Source organism: Trichomycterus rosablanca, chromosome 5 (genome assembly GCF_030014385.1).
Source record: "Trichomycterus rosablanca isolate fTriRos1 chromosome 5, fTriRos1.hap1, whole genome shotgun sequence".
NCBI lineage: Eukaryota > Metazoa > Chordata > Actinopteri > Siluriformes > Trichomycteridae > Trichomycterus > Trichomycterus rosablanca.
In genome coordinates this window covers 31,211,507-31,238,705 of record NC_085992.1, presented here as the reverse complement: position 1 = coordinate 31,238,705, position 27,199 = coordinate 31,211,507, and the positions used below count along the sequence as shown (strand labels likewise).

The window sequence follows — 27,199 nt, the reverse complement described above, 5'->3', positions numbered from 1 at the left end:
CAAAGAACTCTCTGAGGATCTTAAAAGATGAATTGTTGCGCTACATGAAGATGGCCAAGGCTACAAGAAGATTGCCAACACCCTGAAACTGAGCTGCAGCACAGTGACCAAGATCATCCAGCGTTTTAAAAGAGCAGGGTCCACTCAGAACAGACCTCGCGTTGGTCGTCCAAAGAAGCTGAGTGCACGTGCTCAGCGTCACATCCAACTGCTGTCTTTGAAAGATAGGCGCAGAAGTGCTGTCAGCATTGCTGCAGAGATTGAAAAGGTGGGGGGTCAGCCTGTCAGTGCTCAGACCATACGCCGCACACTACATCAAATTGGTCTGCATGGCTGTCACCCCAGAAGGAAGCCTCTTCTGAAGTCTCTACACAAGAAAGCCCGCAAACAGTTTGCTGAAGACATGTCAACAAAGGACATGGATTACTGGAACTATGTCCTATGGTCTGATGAGACCAAGATTAATTTGTTTGGTTCAGATGGTCTCAAGCATGTGTGGCGGCAATCAGGTGAGGAGTACAAAGATAAGTGTGTCATGCCTACAGTCAAGCATGGTGGTGGGAATGCCATGGTCTGGGGCTGCATGAGTGCAGCAGGTGTTGGGGAGTTACATTTCATTGAGGGACACATGAACTCCAATATGTACTGTGAAATACTGAAGCAGAGCATGATCCCCTCCCTCCGGAAACTGGGTCGCAGGGCAGTGTTCCAGCATGATAATGACCCCAAACACACCTCTAAGACGACCACTGCTTTATTGAAGAGGCTGAGGGTAAAGGTGATGGACTGGCCAAGCATGTCTCCAGACCTAAACCCAATAGAACATCTTTGGGGCATCCTCAAGCGGAAGGTGGAGGAGCGCAAAGTCTCGAATATCCGCCAGCTCCGTGATGTCGTCATGGAGGAGTGGAAAAGCATTCCAGTGGCAACCTGTGAAGCTCTGGTAAACTCCATGCCCAGGAGAGTTAAGGCAGTTCTGGGAAATAATGGTGGCCACACAAAATATTGACACTTCAGGAACTTTCACTAAGGGGTGTACTCACTTTTGTTGCCGGTGGTTTAGACATTAATGGCTGTATATTGAGTTATTTTGAGGGAAGAATAAATTTACACTGTTATATAAGCTGCACACAGACTACTTTTCATTGTGTCAAAGTGTCATTTTGTCAGTGTTGTCCCATGAAAAGATATACTTAAATATCTGCAGAAATGTGAGGGGTGTACTCACTTTTGTGATACACTGTATATATGATAAATAAAGGCATTCCATCTTAATTAATTATTACGCTGACCAACGGCATATTTGTACAGATAGCCAATCTAAAGAATAATGCTGTTTTCTCAGTATTTCTCTGCCATTTACAGCCACCTGAGTCTAGCGCATTTCACTAGCGCATTTCGCTGCAATTGAGTTTAGTTAGCTAACAATGCCAACTTGCACTAAATAAGTATGCTCATCATTTATTTATTTTATGCATTTTACCCCCTTTTTTTCCAATTTAGCGTAGTCAATCCACTGCTAGAGACTCTGACGGCGTCCAAGGAGGGTGTATATTCGCTAGACACACGCTCCCTTTGACATGTGTGCAGTCCACTTTTCTTATTCACCCCTACTTTGGTGGATTTGTGTCAGCTTCGCATACGGAGAGCCACGTCCCAATCTCTGTACACCTTCACTTTCTGTACAGGTGCCCTGGCCAACCACGGTCCTTACACAGCATTGATAACCCCACCCCTTAGGTCAGTCTTTCCCACCCAGCAGACTGGAAGCCGATTTTGCCTGCTGCAGGCATTAGCCACTACAACCGCATGCTTTACACTTTGGTTACATTCATTGTCATAGGCATTCTCCATTTCATCTCCCAAATTACATGTCTTTGCACTGTGGGAGGAAACTGGAGGTCCCGTTGGAAACCAACACAGACACAGGAAGAACATTGTCCACACAGAATGGAACTGGTCTGCTCATCCTGAAAATCAAACCCAGGACCTTCTTGCTGTGATGTGACAGCGCTAGCCACTAAGCCACTGTGTCGCCAGGTATGCTCATCACTTACAAACTTAAATCCTTTCATAACATTAAATATCAATCAAATATAAGGGTAAAGTTGATAACATAACTGCTTTGTCACGAATAATAATATTCTTATGTTGGTTCTGTAGAAAGGTTCCAGAGGTTCAGAGGGTGTAAAAACAAGTTGCATGTACAATAACAGTGTGTATGTGCACCTGTTATCCACAGTTGCTAAGCTCTCATTAAGAAACAATTACATGTTTCCATAATATCCTACCTCAGGTGCAATGTAGTCAGGTGTACCACAGAATGTGGTAGTCGTAATGCCATCCAGAATGCCCTCTTTGCACATGCCAAAGTCAGCGAGCTTGCAGTGCCCCTCAGCATCTAACAGGATATTATCCAGTTTAAGGTCTCTGAAAGCAAAACACAGGGCAAGAAGCAAGGAATGAATATTAATGGAAACCCAGGCTGGTGAAGTCTATTGTGAACACAATAAAAAGAACTAAGAGTGACCCATGTTCTACATGAGAACCAGTAGGTGCAGTCTAAAGGTGTCATACAGATATGTTTAAGATTGCAATACTTAATGGCAAAAAAAACAGCTTGTTGCATAACCAAGACTCATTATTGTCATTAATGTTTTGACAATATACTATATTGGTGGTTTGTTTTGGCTCGTTAGTGTATATCAGTAAAGTTTATGGAGTGTAACAATGTTAAGCCACTAAATAATAGTAAGAAAAAATAAAGGGATTTTAATATAGTTAACTCCTGTATATGAGTGGAAACCTTAGGACAGATATGTAAAGAGGTTATGACAAAACCTGTGGTTAATAAACTTAAGGTCATGCTGAAAATACAAAAGACACAGTTAGCATCTTAGACGTCATAACTTAAATGATTTTTTAGGGAACTGGGATAAGAATGGCACAACCTGTATTATGGCTAAGAAAAGCACATTAAAGGAATACTTAATATTTGTCTTGATACCAAACACTATTTCTTGGTGTCCCCAAAAATTGTTTTCGTGTCAAAAACCCAAGTGTTTGGTAAAGGCAAGGCAGGGCAATTTTATTTTTATTTTCATACACAAAGGCAATTAAAAGTGCTTTACATGATGAAAACAGCATAAATGTAACAGTAAATACGAAATGAGAGATTTAAATTAAAATGAAGAAAAAGACAGTAAATTAGAAGTTAAAATTTGGAATTCTTTATCAAGGGTGCTAATAACTCTTCGAAAATGTATCTGGCAATATTTATATGCTGATTGTTTAAAGATAAAAAAGAACTCCTTATAAAACCTACTGATATACTGTATAACCACAGTATCCAAAATACTAGTAAACTGGAAAGTTGCTAAAAAGTGACTTTTCATTCTTCATATTATTAAGTTGCAGAACATATTAAACAGCTTTATTTAAATTACAGATCAGGGGGGGAAAACAATGTATCTGAAATAGAGTTTTTTTTTGTTAGTTTTTTAATAGAACAAGATACTTCTGTAAGCATTACTTCTTACCTAATACCATTAAATGGGTGAAACAGTGGCACAAAACAGCTGCACAGCTCCCACTTTCAAAAAAAGGTGGAGTGGCTACTTTAAAATGACCTTAGGTTTAGGTGACCCCCCAATGTTTTCAGGTAGGCACCGGACTAACTTCAAATTGCTACAAAAAATAAATGAATAAAAAATATTTACTGAATGATATGCATTTTATTTATTTTAACCATGCTGAAATAACCAGTAAAGAAGTGGGGCTATAGAAAGTACACTTCACCTTAAATTACCCTTTGTGATCTTCAGACTAGGATGAGGCAGGTGTGTGTGTGTATGTGTGTGTGTTGCTGTTGTTGAATGAGGGGTAAAAGCGATAAGGTGCCTCTGATAAAAGAAAAGCGAGCAACAAAACTAGTTGGGTTAGAGCTTGATGGTTCATTGCAAGAAAAATGTCAACATCAAAGCTCGCAAGTCAGTCCAGGGTGTTTCAAAATCTAAATGTTCTTTTAGAAAGTGTGTGTTTTGATAGCAAGTGTTCCATATTAGCTACACAAAAAAACAACAAAAAATGTTGTTGGAAATGTGAAGGTTTAGGGCAAGAAGCCATCATCATGATTTAATTTTAGATATAAATGATTAAAACTGATTTAAAATGTAATAAGTCACTCTTGCCATATTTGAATACATTATTACCAAACTTAAAAAAAAAAACATATTAAGTGGTAGGTAGGTAGGTAGGTAGGTAGGTAGGTAGATAGATAGATAGATAGATAGATAGATAGATAGATAGATAGATAGATAGATAGATAGATAGATAGTTGTAATAAAACTAAAGACTGTATGTCAAACAAGCATGGTATTTAGCTTTAACCTATCCTTGCATTACAGCCTATTACTAGTTAATATTACTGCTACATCTGTTACATTAGTACAGATAGCTCTACATCTATTCCACATTTGGCAAAAAAAAATAGAAAAAGGTTTAAAACAACAGAACAAATGTTTAGTTTTAAAATAAACAGAGCTAATAAATTGACTTAAAGTCACGTAGAAAGCCAAAATAAAACAGATGAGCATTTCCTGTGTTTTACATTGGTCTGGAGGGTGATTATTCCATTACGTAAACACTGTAACCTCTAACACAATTAACTCTATTTGAGAACAACACAAACCCCACCAGCGTCCCAGTTATAATTTTTTTTCTGCCTTTTACTCAGTCTGTGTGTATGTGTGTGTGTTGCTGTTGTTGAATGAGGGGTAAAAGCGATAAGGTGCCTCTGATAAAAGAAAAGTGAGCAACAAAACTAGTTGGGTTAGAGCTTGATGGTTCATTGCAAGAAAAATGTCAACATCAAAGCTCGCAAGTCAGTCCAGGGTGTTTCAAAATCTAAATGTTCTTTTAGAAAGTGTGTGTTTTGATAGCAAGTGTTCCATATTAGCTACACAAAAAAACAACAAAAAATGTTGTTGGAAATGTGAAGGTTTAGGGCAAGAAGCCATCATCATGATTTAATTTTAGATATAAATGATTAAAACTGATTTAAAATGTAATAAGTCACTCTTGCCATATTTGAATACATTATTACCAAACTTAAAAAAAAAACATATTAAGTGGTAGGTAGGTAGGTAGGTAGGTAGGTAGGTAGGTAGGTAGGTAGGTAGGTAGGTAGGTAGGTAGGTAGGTAGGTAGGTAGATAGATAGATAGATAGATAGATAGGTAGATAGATAGATAGATAGATAGATAGATAGATAGATAGATAGATAGATAGATAGATAGATAGATAGATAGATAGTTGTAATAAAACTAAAGACTGTATGCCAAACAAGCATGGTATTTAGCTTTAACCTATCCTTGCATTACAGCCTATTACTAGTTAATATTACTGCTACATCTGTTACATTAGTACAGATAGCTCTACATCTATTCCACATTTGGCAAAAAAAAAATAGAAAAAGGTTTAAAACAACAGAACAAATGTTTAGTTTTAAAATAAACAGAGCTAATAAATTGACTTAAAGTCACGTAGAAAGCCAAAATAAAACAGATGAGCATTTCCTGTGTTTTACATTGGTCTGGAGGGTGATTTTTCCATTACGTAAACACTGTAACCTCTAACACAATTAACTCTATTTGAGAACAACACAAACCCCACCAGCGTCCCAGTTATAATTTTTTTTCTGCCTTTTACTCAGTCTCACATTTTCTGGTTTCTTACTTGATGACAATAAATGCACAGGTCATGTAATCAGAGGTACAATAACAATCTCCACTCAGTGAGACTTTGGTGGACATGTTGCCTTGAATTATTAGAAAATAGAGACTAAACTATTATCCTCCTGATCACAATTATATCAAAGTACAGAGGCTTTTTGGAACAACTCTGCTACAGCTGTTTAGGACATGCAGTTCCCTCCACTGATTGACCCGTCATTAGTTGCATGCAGTACATTTTGCCTTGTTTGGAATTGTTTTTTATCCATTTTCCATTCTTTATACATATTTTAGAATGTCTGTTGCAAGACATTGTCAAAAACTGCCATCTGTATCTTTTTGCTATACCAAATGCAACACCAACCTATTGACGAATTGATGGTTAATTTTTTTTACTTTTCTTTTATGCAAGTACATTCATTTTTACAACTTTTATACCAAAGGTATTGAATTTTATGAATAGGGATGTCACCAATTAACTAGTAAACTGATAAACAATAAAAAACATCAGTCACTGATGCCATTTTAAATTAATTTTTAACAGCAATTTAAAAATGCTCTCTCACCCACCCTCAGTGTGCATGCGCTAGCTGTGTACAGCTGCATTTGATGTTTATATATATATATATACAGTGTATCACGAAAGTGAGTACACCCCTCACATTTCTGCAAATATTTTATTATATCTTTTCATGGGACAACACTATAGACATGAAACTTGGATATAACTTAGAGTAGTCAGTGTACAACTTGTATAGCAGTGTAGATTTACTGTCTTCTGAAAATAACTCAACACACAGCCATTAATGTCTAAATAGCTGGCAACATAAGTGAGTACACCCCACAGTGAACATGTCCAAATTGTGCCTAAAGTGTCAATATTTTGTGTGACCACCATTATTATCACTGCCTTAACTCTCCTGGGCATGGAATTCACCAGAGCTGCACAGGTTGCTACTGGAATCCTCTTCCACTCCTCCGTGATGACATCACGGAGCTGGTGGATGTTAGACACCTTAAACTCCTCCACCTTCCACTTGAGGATGCGCCACAGGTGCTCAATTGGGTTTAGTCCATCACCTTTACCTTCAGCTTCCTCAGCAAGGCAGTTGTCATCTTGGAGGTTGTGTTTGGGGTCGTTATCCTGTTGGAAAACTGCCATGAGGCCCAGTTTTCGAAGGGAGGGGATCATGCTCTGTTTCAGAATGTCACAGTACATGTTGGAATTCATGTTCCCTCAATGAACTGCAGCTCCCCAGTGCCAGCAACACTCATGCAGCCCAAGACCATGATGCTACCACCACCATGCTTGACTGTAGGCAAGATACAGTTGTCTTGGTACTTCTCACCAGGGCGCCGCCACACATGCTGGACACCATCTGAGCCAAACAAGTTTATCTTGGTCTCGTCAGACCACAGGGCATTCCAGTAATCCATGTTCTTGGACTGCTTGTCTTCAGCAAACTGTTTGCTGGCTTTCTTGTGCGTCAGCTTCCTTCTGGGATGACGACCATGCAGACCGAGTTGATGCAGTGTGCGGCGTATGGTCTGAGCACTGACAGGCTGACCTCCCACGTCTTCAACCTCTGCAGCAATGCTGGCAGCACTCATGTGTCTATTTTTTAAAGCCAACCTCTGGATATGACGCCGAACACGTGGACTCAACTTCTTTGGTCGACCCTGGCGAAGCCTGTTCCGAGTGGAACCTGTCCTGGAAAACCGCTGTATGATCTTGGCCACCATGCTGTAGCTCAGTTTCAGGGTGTTAGCAATCTTCTTATAGCCCAGGCCATCTTTGTGGAGAGCAACAATTCTATTTCTCACATCCTCAGAGAGTTCTTTGCCATGAGGTGCCATGTTGAATATCCAGTGGCCAGTATGAGAGAATTGTACCCAAAACACCAAATTTAACAGCCCTGCTCCCCATTTACACCTGGGACCTTGACACATGGCACCAGGGAGGGACAACGACACATTTGGGCACAATTTGGACATGTTCACTGTGGGGTGTACTCACTTATGTTGCCAGCCATTTAGACATTAATGGCTGTGTGTTGAGTTATTTTCAGAAGACAGTAAATCTACACTGCTATACAAGCTGTACACTGACTACTCTAAGTTATATCCAAGTTTCATTTCTATAGTGTTGTCCCATGAAAAGATATAATGAAATATTTGCAGAAATGTGAGGGGTGTACTCACTTTTGTGATACACTGTATATATATTTCTATATTACTGTCACCATCCCGACAATATGCTGTTTTTTTTGTGGTAGCCTAGTGGGTAGAGCTTTGGCCTGTCAATTGAAAGGTTGAGAGTTCGAATCCCAGCTCTGCCATGTAGCCATTATTGGCCCCTAAGCAAGGCCCCTAACCCTCTCAGCTCTGGGGCTTTGACCCCTGCTTCCAAACAAGCTGGGATATGCAAAGAATTTTGCAAAGGAATTTTGTACAGTACATTTGTATATGTATATATATGACGAATAAAGGCATTCTATTCTAACTACTAGCTCAGAACAAATACAAATTTACATGCCAATAGTCTAATGTTGGAATTTTGCAAACATGTTCTGTTAACCCTTTGATGCACAACCTGGGTCAAAAATGACCCAACTGAGTTTTTATTTTCTATATCTTTGCAATAAATTAATTTCGTCATTCAAGCTTCCATGAATTTTTCAATTAACTTGTTTTTGATCATCACAAATCCTTATTTCAGTTTTATATTTTTTGCTTTTTTAATAAAAATCATTTTTGTATCACTACCCTTCTAATGCACAACATGGGTCAAAAATGACCCTTATGTATTTACTATGGAATTTGACAGGAACTACTGACATTTGTAAGTGTTTGTAGTCAAAAACATATTTACTGATCTTTTGAAAGACAACCAAAGATTAGGCTCTTGAATCTTGAATATGTCCAATACTATTTGCTTGCTAGCAATAGTACATATTCTACTGTAGTATAGATAGCTTTCATTAGCTAAGACAGCAAATACATGAATAACTGACAAATGTGCATATGAAAATATTCTTGAATGGATAAATATGGGTCATTTTTGACCCATGTTGTGCATTAGAAGGGGTTTGCTTAGCTTGTGCATCAAAGGGTTAAGACAGCAGCAGTGCAATAATGACACTGCACAGCCGCTTACGTGTTCCTAAAATGTCCTGCAAGTCATAATACCTCCAAAGATAATTCAGTGGATAAAGAAAGATAACGTGGTTCAAAAAATGCTTTTCCATGTCCTTATTTTACCTTTATCTTTCTACCTCTATCTTATTTCAGATGTTCTAAATGCACTGGCACACAGATTACTGCCAATCTGTACGCCTGCGCACTGAGACCTGCCTCCATGAAACAACACGTCCAGGCAAAGAGACCGCATTTCTGAGAACAGGATGGTGTGGGTGCACGTTTGCAATATATTTATACAAAACAGAAGCTTAAAAATGTAATATTTGTATTTTGTTAATCTGAGCCACAATTGTATGGTGTAAATATCATGATCCAGATAAACACTGCATCAAGCCAAAGATCCTTAATGTGAATGTAATTCTGTTTCAGAAAATTGGTATTTATGTTAGTTATCTTTGGAATTGTTGGAAAGTCCCAGTGATCAGGGTGGAATCCGGTTGCACAAGTTAACATTTTAGCTATGGCTAATCTGCCATTCAGGAATTGCTTAATGTATTATGTGCAAGTCACCTTTTTTTATGCATTTTCTCCCCATTTTCCTCCCGATTTAGCGCACTCAATCTTTGTCTTCCACTGCTGAGGGATACCCGATTGCATCCAAGGAGAGCACGTCGCTGTACACGCCTCTTGTGACACGTGTACAGCCCTCCTCTTCTCGCCCCTGCACTCTGCACAGGCATCTCTTCCGCCAATCAGAGTCCTTACACAGCGTATGAAGACCCACCTACCCACACATAGTCCAGCCCCCACACCCTGCAGATACGGTGGCCAATTAGGATCTGCTGCAGGCACTGCCAATAATGCCCATCAGATGGCGCCCAGCCGACTGGTGACAACACCAAGTTTTGAACAGAGGAATTCAGAATCTCGGTGCTGGTGTGCTAGTGGAATGTCCCGCTGCGCCACCTTTTTAAACCTTATTCGATAAAGCAAATGAAGTCATACATGTGCACAAAGCTCAATACATCAACAGTTTGACATCTTGTCTGACACAACTTGTCTAAATAGGTTTTAGCAAAGAAAGCTAACAGCATCCTTTACTAATAAAAAACACAAATATGAACATTTACATAATCAGATTCATGTAATACAGACAGGAATTCATAGATTGGGTAAATTGTATTAAATCCAACCAGGTGATGCATTAAACTGCCACATGTCTCCCCAGCCCATCTCTCAGTTTTTGCAAACACAGTAGATTTTTACACCCTAGCTCTGGCTAACTGACTAATCATATGACATGGCCTCACCTCTGTACTCTTCACACACAACTAATAAATGATGGACCCAATCTTATAATACACACTTTAGTAACAACAGTCAAAGTTCATCAGTTGCAACATAAAACACTATCTATAGGAAGATATGAAAACCAAGTCCAAAATGAATTGGGTTGATACCCTTAATTTAAGCAAACTATGACTGCATAGTACATAGCAAAAACCTTGTTTGGCAGGGCTTTTGTATTCCCACTAAAACAATAATAAGTTTTGGAATCACATGACAGAAAGGGGTACAGGTATGTGTGTGCTGTTATTCTTAAAACATACAATAAGCCATTCATACTGGTTGGATCATATCCTGTCCACTTTCCACTTGCTGGTCAATTGTAAAGTCAACGGCTCAGAATAGGTGGTGGACAGCTGCCTTCTAATCTTTACTATTCTAGCATACAACTAACACCATCTAAACATCTATAATTAAGCATACATAATAAAATGATAAATTACTGCAAATGTAGATATACACTGACAAGGCATAACATTATGACCACCTTCCTAATATTGTGTTGGTCCCACTTTTGCTGCCAAAACAGCCCTGACCCATCAAGGCATGGAATCCACTAGACCCTGAAGGTGTGCTGTGGTATATGGCACCAAGATGTTAGCAGCAGATCCTTTAACTCCTGTAAGTTGCGAGGTGGGGCCTCCATGGATGGGACTTGTTTGTCCAGCACATCCCACAGATGCTCAATTGGATTGAGATCTGGGGAATTTGGAGGCCAAGTAAACACCTCAAATTCATTGTTGTGCTCCTCAAACCATTCCTGAAGCATTTTTGCTTTGTGGCAGGGTGCATTATCCTGCTGAAAGAGGCCACAGCCATCAGGGAATACCGTTTCCATGAAAGGGTGTACATGGTCTGCAACAATGCTTAGGTAGGTGTACGTGTCAAAGTAACATCCACATGGTTGGCAGGACCCAAGGTTTCCCAGCAGAACATCGCCCAAAGCATCAAACTGCCTCAGCCGGCTTGCCTTCTTCCCATAGTGCATCCTGGTGCCATGTGTTCCCCAGGTAAGCGATGCACACGCACCCGGCCATCCACGTGATGTAAAAGAAAACGTGATTCATCTGACCAGGACACCTTCTTCCATTGCTCCGTGGTCCAGTTCCGATGCTCACGTGCCCATTGTTGGCGCTTTCGGCGGTGGACAGGGGTCAGCATTGGCACACTGACTGGTCTGCGGCTATGCAGCCCCATATGCAACAAACTGTGATGCACTGTGTATTCTGACACCTTTCTATCAGAACCAGCATTAACTTCTTCAGCAACTTGAGCTACAGTAGCTTGTCTGTTGGCTCACACGGGCCAGCGTTCTCTCCCTACATGCATCAATGAGCCTTGGCCGGCCATGACCCTCTCACTGGTTTACCACTGTTCCTTCTTTGGACCACTTTTGATAGATACTGACCACTGCAGACCGGAAACACCCCACAAAAGCTGGAGTTTTGGAGATGCTCTGACCCAGTCGTCTGGCCATCACAATTTGGCCCTTGTCAAACTTGCTCAAATCCTTACGCTTGCCCATTTTTCCTGCTTCTAACACATCGACTTTGAGGATAAAATGTTCACTTGCTGCCTAATATATCCCACCCACTAACAGGTACCATGATGAAGAGATAATCAGTGTTACTCACTTTACCTGTCAGTGGTCATAATGTTATGCCAGGTCAGTGTAAATTGTGTGGTATTAATAAAATGTGCTAACCAAAGCAATTTTAAGCAACCAAGTTTAAGAACACCAGCCAAATGATAAAAGCAAATCAGTGTGGATGGGCATCCATAATCCAAAAACCACTGCCAATAAATATAAGAATAAATACATATATTAAGTCGCTGAACATAAGTGATATTCTATCACATTCTGTTTTAGAAAATGTCTTTTTAATCAGCTTTATGTGTAATATGTCATGTCCAATGATCCATATTCATTAAGTGTGACACATTTGGAAGAGCGAATAGGACAATTAATTGTTTGCACTGATTTACAGCAAAACTATAACTATAAGCTTGTCTGAATTAGATAATACACAAAAATCATCGACCAGCAAATGTTTCCCTGTCAGAAAGAAAAATAAAACAGCCAAAGAATGAACTGAACCTTTCCAAGAGCAAGCATGGAGAACAACTTACTGCAGGTCAAATCAAAGACACATCTGGATGGTCATTTCTCAAATATTTTAGAAACACAAACAGTACCAGCAATTTGACCTAACAAACTTGGGGAACCCAAAATTAAATAAATGGTTGTAACACTTCCCATCTGCGTCTGCTAAAGGAAAACTGGCAGTGGAAGCTAATGCCTCAGTTCAATAAAACAACATTCAAGGCTGAATGACATTCTTCCTATTCAAGGCCAGAAAATTAAAAACATCATAACATGGCTAAGTGGGAGAGCTGAGAGCTTAAGGGCCAAAGACATGACCAGTGCTCTGAGTGCTGATATATAATGAATAGTGAATAGAATGATCAGTAATTAAATGTTGTTTTTATACTGAGTGCATTAATGTGAATATATCAACACCATTTTGCACCTGTGTAGCACTTTGCACTTAAAATGAGCATTGAAAGCTAGCTATTGTAACTTGTGCAGAATGAGGCCTAGCATTGTCCTACTGAAACAGACATGGAGTTCCTGGGAAAATACGTCATCCTGACGACAGCATGTCTCTCCAATTAACCAATTTAAGCCTCAGCATCAATGGCACCTTCACATATATTCGGATCACACATGCTGTGGGCAGTGATGCACCCCCATGCCATTACAGATGCTGTTTTTTGCACTTTTGGATGTCTGGATGGTCTTTTTCATCTTTGGCATGTAGAATCCAATGTCTGTTTACATCTGTTTTTTAAAAAAACAAAACAAAACAAAAAACAGTCCATCTAAAATGACTTCGGGCCCTGAGAATCTAAGATAAACAATAATTCAATCAGATAAATTCAAATATTGTTTAACTATAAAGACATATTGAATGTATAAACATATACTGTATAAAGACAGTATATTGAAGCTTTAACACAAAGGGAAAAAGATGGACGTAAATAGAAAAGAATGCCATCTTCGTGCCCTCAGCACGGCCTGTTTGTGTGTTTAATGACACAAAAATGAGTAGATAAACAAACTGTCTGAGAGAACATAAATCATCTGACGGACATGGCTCCTTCAAGTAAACACTGAGAGGTAAACAAGACCAACAAACACCCCTATCAGTAGACTGACCAGCAACAACATGTAATTGTTCTTGTTACATGAACTCCACTGGTTCTCTGTTGAGTAACATTATGTGACAGCTTTATCAAGTCTAAAGTGGAAAGTAGTTTTAACTAGAAGGGTTTGTGTACAAAAAGATAATGAGCAACTATTTATATAATAGTAATAATATTTAAAATAAAACTTAACATGGGAATGAGTATCTTCTGCTTAGTTCAGTAGTGGATGAATAGTTTCTTGGAAAACAGTGATTACTGACAACTAGTGAAAATTCTACAGAATTAATAGGAAACATTTACAATAATATGTTAAAGAAGAGTATAGTAGTAAGAGTATAGTACAGCACATCGTATTCATGTATTTTAAATATTGACCGAGTTTTCTTTGCAGACTTGCTTAAGGCAACACTATAGGGCTTTTGAGCACCAACTGCTAGTTTAGGTTTTGCTACAGCATCAGACTATGACTATTCACCATCACACTACCATCACTATGTTTGAGTATTGGTACGATCTAATTAATGTGTAATGTTGTTAGTTTTACACCAGATGTAATGGCAACTTTTGTTTCTCTTGGTTAGCAGTGGTTACGGTTTTGCAACTCTCTCACATATATGATTTTGCCCAGTCTCTTTCTATGGGTGGAATTATAAATGCTGACCTTATCTAAAATAATTAAGGCCTACAGTTCCTTAGATGTTCTTTTGGGTTCTTTTGTGCCTTCCTGAATAAGTCACAAACAAGAACATTGGGATGATTCATTATTGTTCCAAGTCTTCTCCATTAGGTTTTACTGTGCCTTAAAATGGCTTTGTAAACCTATTTCAGACTTCTTAATTCCTTAACTGCTTCACATTGCTGCAAAGGTTCCTGAAAGTGATGTTTTGACAGGGCTGACAGTTATGAAGTTTGGGTGTCTTTAGAATAGTTGCACTTAAATGAACCAGGTTTATTAGATAATTGGATTTGTAATTTTAAGAGTGTATCTTATGTTTAATTAGGTTGTCATTGTAATACTGTATACACTGATCAGCCATAACATTAAAACCACCTCCTTGTTTCTACACTCACTGTCCATTTTATCAGCTCCACTTACCATATAAAAGCACTCTGTCATTCTACAATTACTGACTGTAGTCCATCTGTTTCTCTGCATGCTTTTTAACCTGCTTTCACCCTGTTCTTCAATTGTCAGGACCCCCAAAGGGGGTCCCACCACAGAGTAGGTATTATTTAGGTGGTGGATCATTCTCAGCACTGCACTGACAATGACATGGTGGTGGTGTGTTAGAGTGTGTTGTGCTGGTATGAGTGGATCAGACACAGCAGCGCTACTGGAGTTTTTAAATACCGTGTCCACTCACTGTCCACTCTATTAAACACTCCTACCTAGTTGGTCCACCTTGTAGATGTAAAATCAGAGACGATCGCTCATCTATTGCTGCTGTTTGAGTTGGTCATTTTCTAGACCTTCATCAGTGGTCAAAGGACGCTGCCCACAGGGCGCTGTTGGCTGGATGTTTTTGGTTGGTGGACTATCCACTAGTGACAGTGAGGTGTTTAAAAACTCCATCAGCATTGCTGTGTCTTATCCACTCATACCAGCACAACACACACTAACACACCACCACCATGTCAGTGTCACTGCAGTGCTGAGAATGACCCACCACCTAAATAATACCTACTCTGTAGTGGTCCTGTGTGGGTCCTGACCATTGAAGAACAGCATGAAAGGGGGCTAACAAAGCATGCAGAGAAACAGATGGACTACAGTCAGCAATTGTAGAACTACAAAGTGCTTCTATATGGTAAGTGGAGCTGATCAAATGGACAGTGAGTGTAGAAACAAGGAGGTGGTTTTAATGTTATGGCAAAAATATGCAAATATGCAAAAATAGAAGCTATCAGCACTTCACATTTGACAAAAACTTTTTGCATAGACAAAAAGGACATTTTAACTCTTTGGAAGTTATAAACAACAACATTACTGAATATGAAATATGTTTAGCAAAGACACAATAAAAAGTTTATCCCCTCTTCCTCACCCATATACTTCTGCTACATGGCAACATGGCACGTTACCTATAAATGACGCCGTTCCGATGGAGAAACATAAGAGCAGAGGTGACCTCAGCAGCATAGAAACGGGAGCGGGCTTCATCGAATTTACGTGAGCGCTGGATCTGGAACATCAGGTCCCCTCCATTCACATATTCCATAACAAAGAACAGGCGATCCTGATAAGAGAAAGACAGAAGGAACTAGATTCAGCATAGTGGCTTAAAACATGTAGACTCAAGTCTCTTAAAGACAACTTATGTTTTACACATGGTGTAATTTGACTTTCCAATTTTATTTTTATTAAGTTACACATATAAAGTAAATTTTATAATTAGCACTTCAATATAATGTCTTAAAGCAAACATATGACAACCAACAGAGTGCAAAATTGGGTTTCTAGACCCTACCATTGATTATGTAGTGTTGTAGAGAGTTCTTATCAAGCTTGGAAGTGGTCTCCTAATTCCTCATTACTGTTTATAATTGACTGCAGCAGGTGACATATAAATAGAGATAATGTAACAAATCCACATGGAGAATGGCAGGGGGCCTGGGTTGCAGAATCATGCTCACCTGCTATGCCATAATGGCCAGCAGGAAGCATAAAGGTGCAGAGGACTGTCATGGTGTTTCCTTAATCAGTCTCTATGTCTTATCAGTGTTATTTCGCTGCAGCTTGAAAAGTTGTTTATTTGCTAGCTTTGTTGTCCTCCTGGTCGAGTTCTCTGTGGCATCGTAATGCAGGGGTTTTCAACCTTTTTGGACATGCGCCCCCATTCGTGTGCCGACCGTAAACTTGCGTCCCCCCCCACCCCCGCACAGAAACCGTTGCAAAAGCTCTTGACCAGCACAAAATGTTACTTCACAGAGCCAAGTACAGCCATTGTACATCAATTGATAAGTTTGTTAGTTCAGGATACTCTGCTTTGACTGACAGTAGCTGGTGTTTATTTAAAACCGCAGCGTCATTAATAACAGTAAGAACGGAGGGCTGACTGAGGAGAGAAACTTACGAATCGACTCCTGAATCACTTATAGCAATATTATGAACAGAGCATCTCCCACTATACACCTCTCTTAAAGACACACACAAACACGTCCTATACTGAGCTGGACAACATTAAACGTGCATGTGTGCGTGGTCAGCGAGACAAATATGTCTCCTGTGGATGAAAAATGAATTGCTTTAGATTTAGAAGTTAAAAAAAATCTCATAATGTCGCACCCCCTTGGACAGGTACTCGCGCAAACACACACAGGTTGAAAACCCCGGTCGTAATGTATGGTGCCTGTGTGTGACCTATGTGAGCTGTACTAAAACACTTTTATTAAATGTTTATTCTTCAAAGTGGTCAGAGATTCATCCAGAGATGTGACAGAATGTTGTTAATGGCTGTCGAAAGAATCTGATCAAGGCAAAAAGAGCTAAGTGACATAACAATATTAAGTGTGCTGTGTGTATATTTTAACCCAGCAGGTTGTCACTGAACTTCCAAGACTGCCATGATGACTGTATGTCAAACACAGAAAACTGCATTAGCAGAACAGTGGTCACAAACTAAAGCTTATATTTGGGAATACATAGATATTATGGGCATTACTGGGATAAATGGACTACTGAATAGAAACAGATGGTCGAAAGTGGCTTCTGTCCATGATAACCCATTACAAAAACACAAGCCAAATCCTGACCTGAATATAATTGACAGGTCTAATTTACATAGCTGAAGTGTAACACTGACATATTACTGACAAACACAGAGTACTGTTATTTCTAGGACTTTTTTCTAGTAATGTATACATTATTTTGTGATAAAAAAAGTTACGTGCAGCTTTAATCTTCCAAAACTATGTTCAAACTAAAGTATGAAATATGAAGCAGTAAGGACATGACCCTACTGGTCACTTTCTGTTTTTTTGTACATTTCTGAACAAAAAAAAAAGGAAAAGCTGGGAGGGTTCAGCCGGTAAGCCGGCACTTCCCATAAATTTTGCACAATGGGTACAGCAACATTTGTTGTCTTTCATCTAATAAGGATTCATTACAGTAGCAGCTTAGCACAGCATGGCTTAGCTCAAGATCTGCTTGGTATTTCATAATACCGGAAGATGTTTTTTTACTGCGCAAATGAGATAAACTTCCCTGCGATGAACTTTGGCCCAGTGGGAAAGCTAAACAGATCTAACTCATGCTTTATGGTGAACAAAACCTGAAGTGTGATATTTGTTTGGCTGTCTAATGTTTAAACGTTGCCCTTTCACTTTAGTGATGTACTCAAGTAAAAAAAAAAAAATATATTACTTAAGTGTAAATGCTTGCTGCAATATACAGTAGATTAACTATAGACCAAAATGAGTTGCTCTTCAGCTCACAGTCCAATAAACCAACAAATAAAGATTGCATATATTTGGTTTGTTCAAATAAAGCCATCATTTAAAGCCCAAATTATTAAAACAGACTGGACTCAGGCCGCTCAGGTGGCGCAGCGGTAAAAAACACACATTGGAACCAGAGCTGGGATCTCAAATGCATCGTATCGAATCTCAGTTCTGCCTGCCGGCTAGGCTGAGCGGCCACATGAACAACGATTGGCCTGTTGTTCTGATGGGAGGGACTGAGCCGGATGGGGTCTCTCTCTGCTGGCTGATTGATGCCGCCTGCACAGAGATGAGAAAAGAGTTCTTTTCTGCACTCGTCAAAGTGTAGGTGATAAGATGCATACGGCATGCTGCCCACGTGTCAGAGGGGGCGTGGGTTAGCTTCGTTCTCCTCAATCAGAGCAGTGATCGGCATTGGTGGAGAGAAAACATGACGCAATTGGGCAATTGGATGCGCTAAAAGGGAGAAAAAGGGGAGAAAATGCATAAACAAAATATTAAAAAAAACAGACTGGACTCTGCTAATCTTTTTCTGCTGGAAACTAAAAATCAAATGACTCAGGACTCATTAAGGTACTCTGGGTTTCAGGAATTATCCCACTGTAATACATTCATTCATTCATTGTCTGTTTTACCGGCACTTTATCCTGATCAGGGTCACAGTGGATATGATTCACTGGGCGAAAGACAGGAAACACCTCAGACATATACATCACCGGGCACAGACACATTATTTAGTAGCTCCAACTGGCCTGCCTGCATGTCTGTAGAATTGTTGAAGTACACCTGAGCACACAGAGGAAACCTATGCGGACACAGGGAGAACAAGTAACTCCAGGCAAAAAGAACCCTTGCTTGGGAATAAAACCCAGACCCTTCTTGCTGTGAGGCGACAGTGTTACCCACTGCGCCACTGTGCCACAACCCCCCCCCCCCAGTGTAATTGCTTAAAGTATATTAAGAAAAAAATAAAGATAAATGAATGAAAACTTACAAAGGTAAAATGTTGCTGCTAATCTGACAATCAAAACAATCACTTTGCCACCACGCTGGATTTCAGACTGTTCAGTCAATATGTCTATCCAGATACATCTGGCCAGCTGAAGTCTGTCTACTTGAACACTTTTTGTAAGTGTCTAGTTTATTAGTCTACATTTCGTTAAAATCTTATTAAGTAAATATTTTTTATGGCATGTGATGCTCCATGAGGAGAGATAACAGGTTTAAGCAAGTTAGAATGTCAAACATATGATTTTAATTTCTGTATACAATACGTAAGCACATTTTAATGAATGTAGCCATGTTTGCATTAAAGCACTAAAATGCATTTAGAATTAAAGGAAAAGGAAATTAACTAAAAACATATCTAATTTACACAGCAACACAGAATGGCACAACTTGACATGAGTCATGAATAAAGTAAATTGTACTAAAAACATTGAATAAAGACTGAAATATTGTTTAAAAAATATTGTTAGAAAATGCTATTTTAAGTTGGGCAACTTGTCTGGAAAACATAACAGATTTGATAAACTTTCACCTATTTTACATCTCACATCTAATTTAAATACAACTGATACAGCTCACTGGTTTGTGGCTATGCTGGCCACAGGCTAAGTCAGGTGTTTAAAGCAAGCTAGGATGTCAAACATATGATATTTTCATTTCTGTATACAGTACATAAGCACATTTAATGCATTTAGCCACGTTTGCATTGAAGCACTAAAATGCATTCAGAATAAAATTAGAGGGAAAGTAAGTACAAACAAAAACAAGAAAAAGTTGGAAATAAAATAAAAATACAGAGTTTCTTACATTTACTTTGACTTTTATTTGATTGCAGACAGTTTCAACCCAAGATATTTCATGTTTTATCTGCTCAACTTCATGTAATTTATTAATAAACATCCATTCCTGCATTTCAGGCCTGCAACACGTTTCAAAAAAAGTTGGGACGGGGGCAGTGTAGGGCTGGTAATGAGGTGAAAAAAACTAAATATGTGATTTCAAACAGGTGATGTCAACAGGTGATTGTAATCATGGTTTGGTACAAAAGCAGCATCCAGGAAAGGCTGAGTCTTTGATGAGCAAAGATGATCAGAGGATCTCCAGTTTGTCATCAAATGCGTGAGAAAATAATTGAAATGTTTAAAAACAATGAACCTCAAAGAAAGATTGGAAGGGGTTTGCATATTTTTCCCTCTACTGCGCATAATATCATTGAACGATTCAAGGAATCGGGAGGAATTTCAGTGTGTAAAGGCCAAGGGAGCAAGCTTAAGCTGAACGCCCGTAATTTTCAATCTCTTAGACGGCACTGCATCAAGAACCGCCACTCAACAATAGCTGATATGACCACATGGGTGAAAGATTACTTTGGCAAACCTTTGTCAAGCACTACAATACAGAGTTACATGCACAAATACCACTTAAAACTTTACTGTACAAAAAAAGAAGCCTTATGTCCAGAAGCGGTGTCGACTTCTCTGGGCTTGGAGGCACCTAGGATGGACCATCACACAGTGGAAATGTGTTTTGTAGTCAGATGAATCAGCATTCTTTTTTGGAAAAAATGGACGCTGTGAGCTCCGGACCAAAGACGAAAAAAGACCATCCAGACTGTTATTAGCAACAAGTCCAAAAGCCAGGGTCTGTCATGGTATGAGGCTGTGTCAGTGCCCTTGGCAAAGGTCATTTACACTTCTGTGATGGCAGCATTAATGCAGAAAAGTACATTGAGATCTTAGAGCAACATGTGCTGCCTTCAAGACGTCATCTTTTCCAGGGACGTCCATGCATTTTTCAACAAGACAATGCAAAACCACATGCTGCACACATTACAAAGGAATGGCTGCGGAAGAAGAGGGTACGGGTACTGGACTGGCCTGGCTGCATTCCTGACCTGTCCCCAGTAGAGAATGTGTGGAGAATATTGAAATGAAACGTGTGACAATGACGACACCATACTGTTGCACATCTTAAGACTTGGATTGGTATCCTCAGTGCCAAAATGTCTTTTAGAATGACAACATTACAAAGTGGTAAAAGCTTTACTGTCCCAACTTTTTTGGAATGTGTTGCAGGCCTGAAATGCAGGAATGGATGTATATTAACAAATGAAATGAAGTTGAGCAGACATAACATGAAATATCTTGGGTTCAAACTGTCTGCAATAAAATAAAAGTCAAAGTAAATGTAAGAAACTCTTACATTTTTTTTATTATTTGCATTTTCCATGCTGTCCCAACTTTTTCTGATTTGGGGTTGTGATAAACTTTCACCTTTTTTACACATCTAATTTTAATACAACTGATCCAGCTCATCGGTTTATGACCATGCTGGCCACAGGCTAAGTCAGGTGTTATTAACAAGGATTGCCTAAAGCTGTGAAAGAGAACAAGCTCCCTAGGACTGGGCTTAGGAACCCCAGTCTTACATAAGTGTGGTGGTCTGCCTTGCCTTTGCCTCGTCTTCTCTTTCTCTGAAAGCGAGTTTAAACAGGATGCTGAAATAGTTTGTTTAAAGTGTTCCCAGAGACACAGCAAAGGCCCACCCAATCAAACGTGAATAAACATTTCCTGCCTCCAATTAGAATTGTAGAGATACTGGCGTCCCCGCAATGTAGAGACCCGATCCCCAGATAAACTGGCCAGACCCAACAAACCAACATAGTGTGCGGCAGATTGGGACTTTGATGGATCGTGGATGGTGTATGTGTGTACCTGAATTCTGCATTTCACCAATCCAAAGTCTTAGTACATTTGAAAGGATATATATAAAATTTCTGACACTGAATATCAATGTATACAGTGCACGAGTGCATGAGGGAACAGTAAAAACAGTTAGATTTAGTTTAAGTAGTGACCCATTTTTCTCAAGGGTTAAGTAATGGCTGCAGCAAGATTGTGAGATTAGCAAGCTGCCTATTCGTTTGACAAATGGAAAGCTGTGTGATGCTAATAGCAAGAGGAAATCACAATAATTACAGTACAGAGTGGATTGTGTGTGGCCCTGGACACCAGTCAAGAATTTTGATCCATAAGTCCAGAACGCATGGTTCTTGTAAACACACAAAATATAAAGCATTCATTCATTTAATCTTTTTAATTCAATACTTTATCCTGGGCAGTATCACAGTGGGTCCATTAGCACCCAGGAACCCTGGACGCAAGTCAGGAACACAACCTGAATATGGTGCTAAGCCACTGTAGGGCATCTGTAGGGCAACACAGTCACACAATATTCACTTTCTTACACAAACACATACTTAGGGGAAATTTAGTGCAGTCAGTTCACTGATTACATGTTTCCTGGGGTGGGAAGAAAACCCACATTTTTAATTATAGAAAAGGATGTATAACTCTTTTTAATTTATTAGTCTTTTTGCCTAGCTAGATTTAGACTTAAATTAAGTCTTTATTAGTCTATATCGGAGAGAAAAAGCAAATGAACAAACAAATGAATGATTGTTAATTAAAGAAAATTGTTTAAATTGCCAAAATTTAGTTTAAATTGCCATCACAAATATTTAACCTCTACATAATACTGCTGATGTTAAAACCTTCCACTAGTCTGTATGACAACATGATTAAACCATTGGGAACTCAATAACCACCTTTAATTGCTTCAGCTATGATGTCCTCTATAAACACCACCCAGATGTACTCAAGGAGTGCTGCAAACATGTCAAACTGTCACAAAAGCTAAGAGAGCAGATGATTTTATTGTAACAAAATGGCCAAAGTACAACCCCAAATCAGAAAAATTTCGGACAGCATGGAAAATGTAAATAATAAAAAAGACCTGGAATGCTGATTTATCTGACCACAATACACGGTTCCTCTGTGTGATGGTCCATCCTAGATGCCTCCAAGCCCAGAGAAGTCGACACTGCTTCTGGACATGGTTAACATAAGGCTTCTTTTTTGCACAGTAAAGTTTTAAGTGGCATTTGTGCATGTAACTCCGTACTGTAGTGCTTGACAAAGGTTTGCCAAAGTAATCCCTCACCCATGTGGTTATATCAGCTATTGTTGAATGGCGGTTCTTGATGCAGTGCTGTCTGAGGGATCGAAGATCTTGACCTTAATGCACTGAAATTACTCACGATTCCTTGAATCGTTCAATGATATTATGCACTGTAGAGGGAGAAATATGCAAATCTCTTCCAGTCTTTCTTGAGGTACATTGTTTTTAAACATTTCAATAATTTTCTCACACATTTGTTGACAAACTGGAGATCCTCTGATCATGTTTGCTCATCAGAGACTCTTTTGTACCAAACCATGATTACAATCACCTGTTGACATCACCTGTTTAGAATCACACCAATATTTAGTTTTTTCATCTCCTTACTAGCCCTAAATTGCCCCCGTCCCAACTTTTTTTGAAATGTGTTGCAGGCCTGAAATGCAGGAATGGATGTTTATTAATAAATAAAATGAAGCTGAACAGATAAAACATGAAATATCTTGGGTTCAAACTGTCTGCAATCAAATAAAATTCAAAGTAAATGTAAGGAACACTGCATTTTTATTTTATTTGCATTTTCCATACTGTCCCAACTTTTTCTGATTTGGGGTTCTATAAGAATAATTCATTGCTGGAAACAACATTCGGAGTTCACAGCAGCAAACCTGATTGGCTGTGGGAGAAAGCCCAAAATTTCATCCAGAAGCTTTAGCAATCTTATCAGAAGAACAAAAGAAAACCCATGAGTCACTGCTTAAGACTTACAGGATGACCTGATGTAGGCTGGGACAAATGTGTCGGAGACAACCATAAAAAGACCACTACAGAGTAGGTATAATTTGGGTGGTGGATCATTCTCAGCACTGCAGTGCACACGGTGTTGGTGCATTAGTGTGTTGTGCTGGTATAATGTTATGGCTGATCGTTGTATGTGTGCCCTATATGTGTATGTAAATTTTACATTCAACCACACATATGACATGTAGGAAACCTAGTCAAAAGTAGAACATATCTTATATCTGTAACAGTAGGCACTCGTCATAAAGGTAAATAACACACAGTGCAAAGACATAATTAAACCCTATTAGTTTTACATGATGAGCTTTACATGTGCTACCTGATATCTATTCCTATCCCAATTAACTGTGCAGATGTTTTTCCCTCTGCTCCCAAGGATGTTACAAACCCAAATCTTGATTTTCGAAGAACACAAGGGTGGTCTGCTAATTTTAGTAATTTCTGGATAACCAGTTGAGATTTCACAAGCAAATATTGCTGCAGAGTTGGAAAATCTCCATGACCACCGCCAACCCTGTGTTTAGTCGTTCTTGTGCTTTTATCCAGAGAATTTGTAAATGCTTCCGGCAATCACAAAATGATGGATGATTTGAAGGAGTCTCTCAAAACTCAAGTGTGTATGGTTGGTTATCACTTTATCTCAATGTCTTCACAAAAAACCCAGATAGAAAAACAGTCTATTGAGGCTGAATAAACTGGATACAGGGCTAGCTACAGGTTTATGCATTACTGCAGAATTGCCAGTGCTACACCATTGTGCAAGCCATCTAGTGGTAGCTCAGTGATTAAGGTACTGGACTAGTCATCAAAGGGTTGCCGGTTCAAGCCCCACCACTGTCAAATTGCCACTGTTGGGCCCCTAACCAAGGCCCTCTCAAAAATGTATCCAGTTATAATTGTAAGTTGATTTGGAAAAAAAAGCATCTGCTGTAAATGTAAATCTATTTTTCTAACTAATAATAAACTAATGCCTAGTTCACACTACACGATTTTTGCCCTGATTGTGATGTGGCAGCTCAAAAGCAACTCAGTGTTTGCTCGGGGCTCAAAAATCGATTCTAGATCGCTATGTGTGAACTGTTCAAAGACTCGATCAGAGCGGTTCGCCGACTCGAGAAAAATATCTAGCATGTTAAATATCTGAACCAGTCACCGACTCAAAATCATGTAGTGTGAAAGGTGTTGCGAGCAGGTTGCGCGTGGCAGCGAGTGCTATGTCGAACTACAGCCAATGAGAACGCAGGATACGGGGTGAGGGGAAACCCAGGGGAGGAATGTAAAAACGTGGGACAGGGGCATAATATAGTTTCTATTAGAATACATCAGCACACACAAGCTTTACAGTATTTGTGATCTTATCGTCCATGCCAAACCATAATACCAACAATGCATTGCAAAAAATATTTATTAACCTCCAACTCACTACAGAACAGATGATCCCTGCTGGTCGTGTAGCCCAATCCACTCGGATTCATTTATTTTTACTGCTTGCTTTTACGCTGCACATCAGCGCACAAACAACTTTGATCGCTCGCTTATTGTTGACGTGCATTTTTGGACGTGGTATCATTAAACCCCTCGTCACTTCTTGCGTGTGTTTTTGTGACAAAACATAGTTTGGGAGACCAGATAGACTCGCCTGCGATTCCAGTTGGTGATAGATCGTGTAGTGTGTAATCCCCTATCGCCTATCAGTCGTGTAGTGGGAAATACACAATGACTTAAAAGACTTCCGATTGCAAGAGATCCAGCCATGTAGTGTGAACTGTACAGCGACCTGACGACTTGGAAAGTCATGTAGTGCGAACTTGGCATAACATGAGTGCCACACAACAACATTTGGATATTATCATTGTCTCTGGTCACTGTGAGGGTCTGCTTTAGGTATTGTGGTTTCCTCTCACCTGCTAAAATCTTGTTTGTAGATAGACTTGAAGCTGTAAATTGCCTCTAGATGTGAGTAAGTAAATGCCTAAGTGTGTGTTGCCCTACAATAAATTGTTCCCTTGTCCAGGCTGTGTGTCGACTATGACCCTGATCCCAGGACAAAGCAAACAATGAAAATGAATTCATGAATAATATATTCAATAATGAGATCAACTGTGATTAAAGTGAGCTTGTCTGTGATGCTCCTCAGCCAGGATGTTAGTTGTGCAGGTGTTCAGGAGGAGAATTATTCATTTATTTTCAATAACTGCCTCATCTTAGGTAGGGCTGCAATGGGTACAGTGACAGCTCCAAATACCCAAGCCTAAAACAGGCATACACCCTAGACAGGACACAGAATCTTTACAAAGCACAGCACATTGACTCACTCACACCTTGGGACCATTTTGAGCAGCCAATCCACCTTCTGAGAGGTGAGAGGAAACCAAACTGCCAAGAGGAAATGACATCCACACCGAGAAAACATTCCACTCACTTCACAGACGATAAATAAAGTGAATGTTTGAACACCTGGACTTTGGTGCTGTCCAACATCCACCCTACTAGCTGTACAACTGTGAGCCACCTGAGGATTTAAAGCTTTGAGGAAGAAAAAAATCCACCAAACCTACAGACAACACAAATAGTACCCACCATGGGCTTCTATTTCTCCAGAAAAAATACACAAAAATGTTGCCAGTACCCAGTAAGAGTGCTTTATAAATCTCATTATCACAGAAAAAGTTCTCACCTCCCAAAAAGTGAACAAACACAGCGCTGATGGGTTTCTGTTTACACATCTCTCTCATGCTGGAGCTCTTAATTGAGTTGTTCAGACTGGTTCAGGCCTTAACATGCTGATGTGCTACATACAAAACAGTGTTTGGGAACAGACTGTACTCAGAGAAACACATACGGGGCGGGGGGGACAAAGCTTGTTGAGGTAAATGTAGCATGGTGGGTGATGAACACACATGTGTAGCCAGTAGCTGACAAGAAAGCGTTGATCCAGTTCAGGATTTGGAAACCCATCAGCATGACAAAGACTGATATTATAATGCATACTTCATTCAGTAATGAATGATTGTAATTAAAAACCTTTGTGCTGAATGAAGCCTCGGTCAGTGGAGGCTATTTGTAATAAATGAGAGCTATTGTTACATCTGTGAGACAGAGACCAAGTGTTTTTATTTAGGCTGTACAGCAAATCACAGTCAGCTTTTCTTGGGACAGAACACAGACATGCATCATTATTAAAGCAAATACAAATAATTTACACCGACCAGGCATAACATCATGACCACCTTCCTAATATTGTGTTCATCCCTCTTTTGCTGTTAAAACAGCCCTGACAGGTCAAGGCATGGACTCCACTAGACCCCTGAAGGTGTGCTGTGGTATCTGGTAGCAGATGCTCCTTTAACTCCTGTAAGTTGTGAGGTGGGGCCTCCATGGATCGGACTTGTTTGTCCTGCACATCCCACAAATGCTGGATTGGATTGAGATCTGGGGAATTTGGAGGCCACTGTTCCTTCTTTGGACCACTTTTGATAGATACTGATCACTGCAGACCACACAAGAGCTGCAGTTTTGGAGATGCTCTGACCCAGTCGTCTAGCTATCACAATTTGTTTT

At 39.5% G+C, this 27,199-nt stretch overlaps 1 protein-coding gene across 1 annotated transcript in view; it reads right to left on the bottom strand.

Annotated features, from left to right (window-relative positions):
- The window catches only part of prkceb (protein kinase C, epsilon b), a 112,665-nt gene that overhangs the window by 8,307 nt on the left and 77,159 nt on the right, over positions 1–27,199 (bottom strand). The window contains exons 11-12 of the mRNA XM_062995975.1: positions 15,512–15,666; positions 2,292–2,430 (exon numbers count right to left, since the gene is read on the bottom strand). Coding sequence (XP_062852045.1) covers positions 2,292–2,430; positions 15,512–15,666 — 294 coding nt within the window. The remainder of the gene's footprint in view (positions 1–2,291; positions 2,431–15,511; positions 15,667–27,199) is intronic.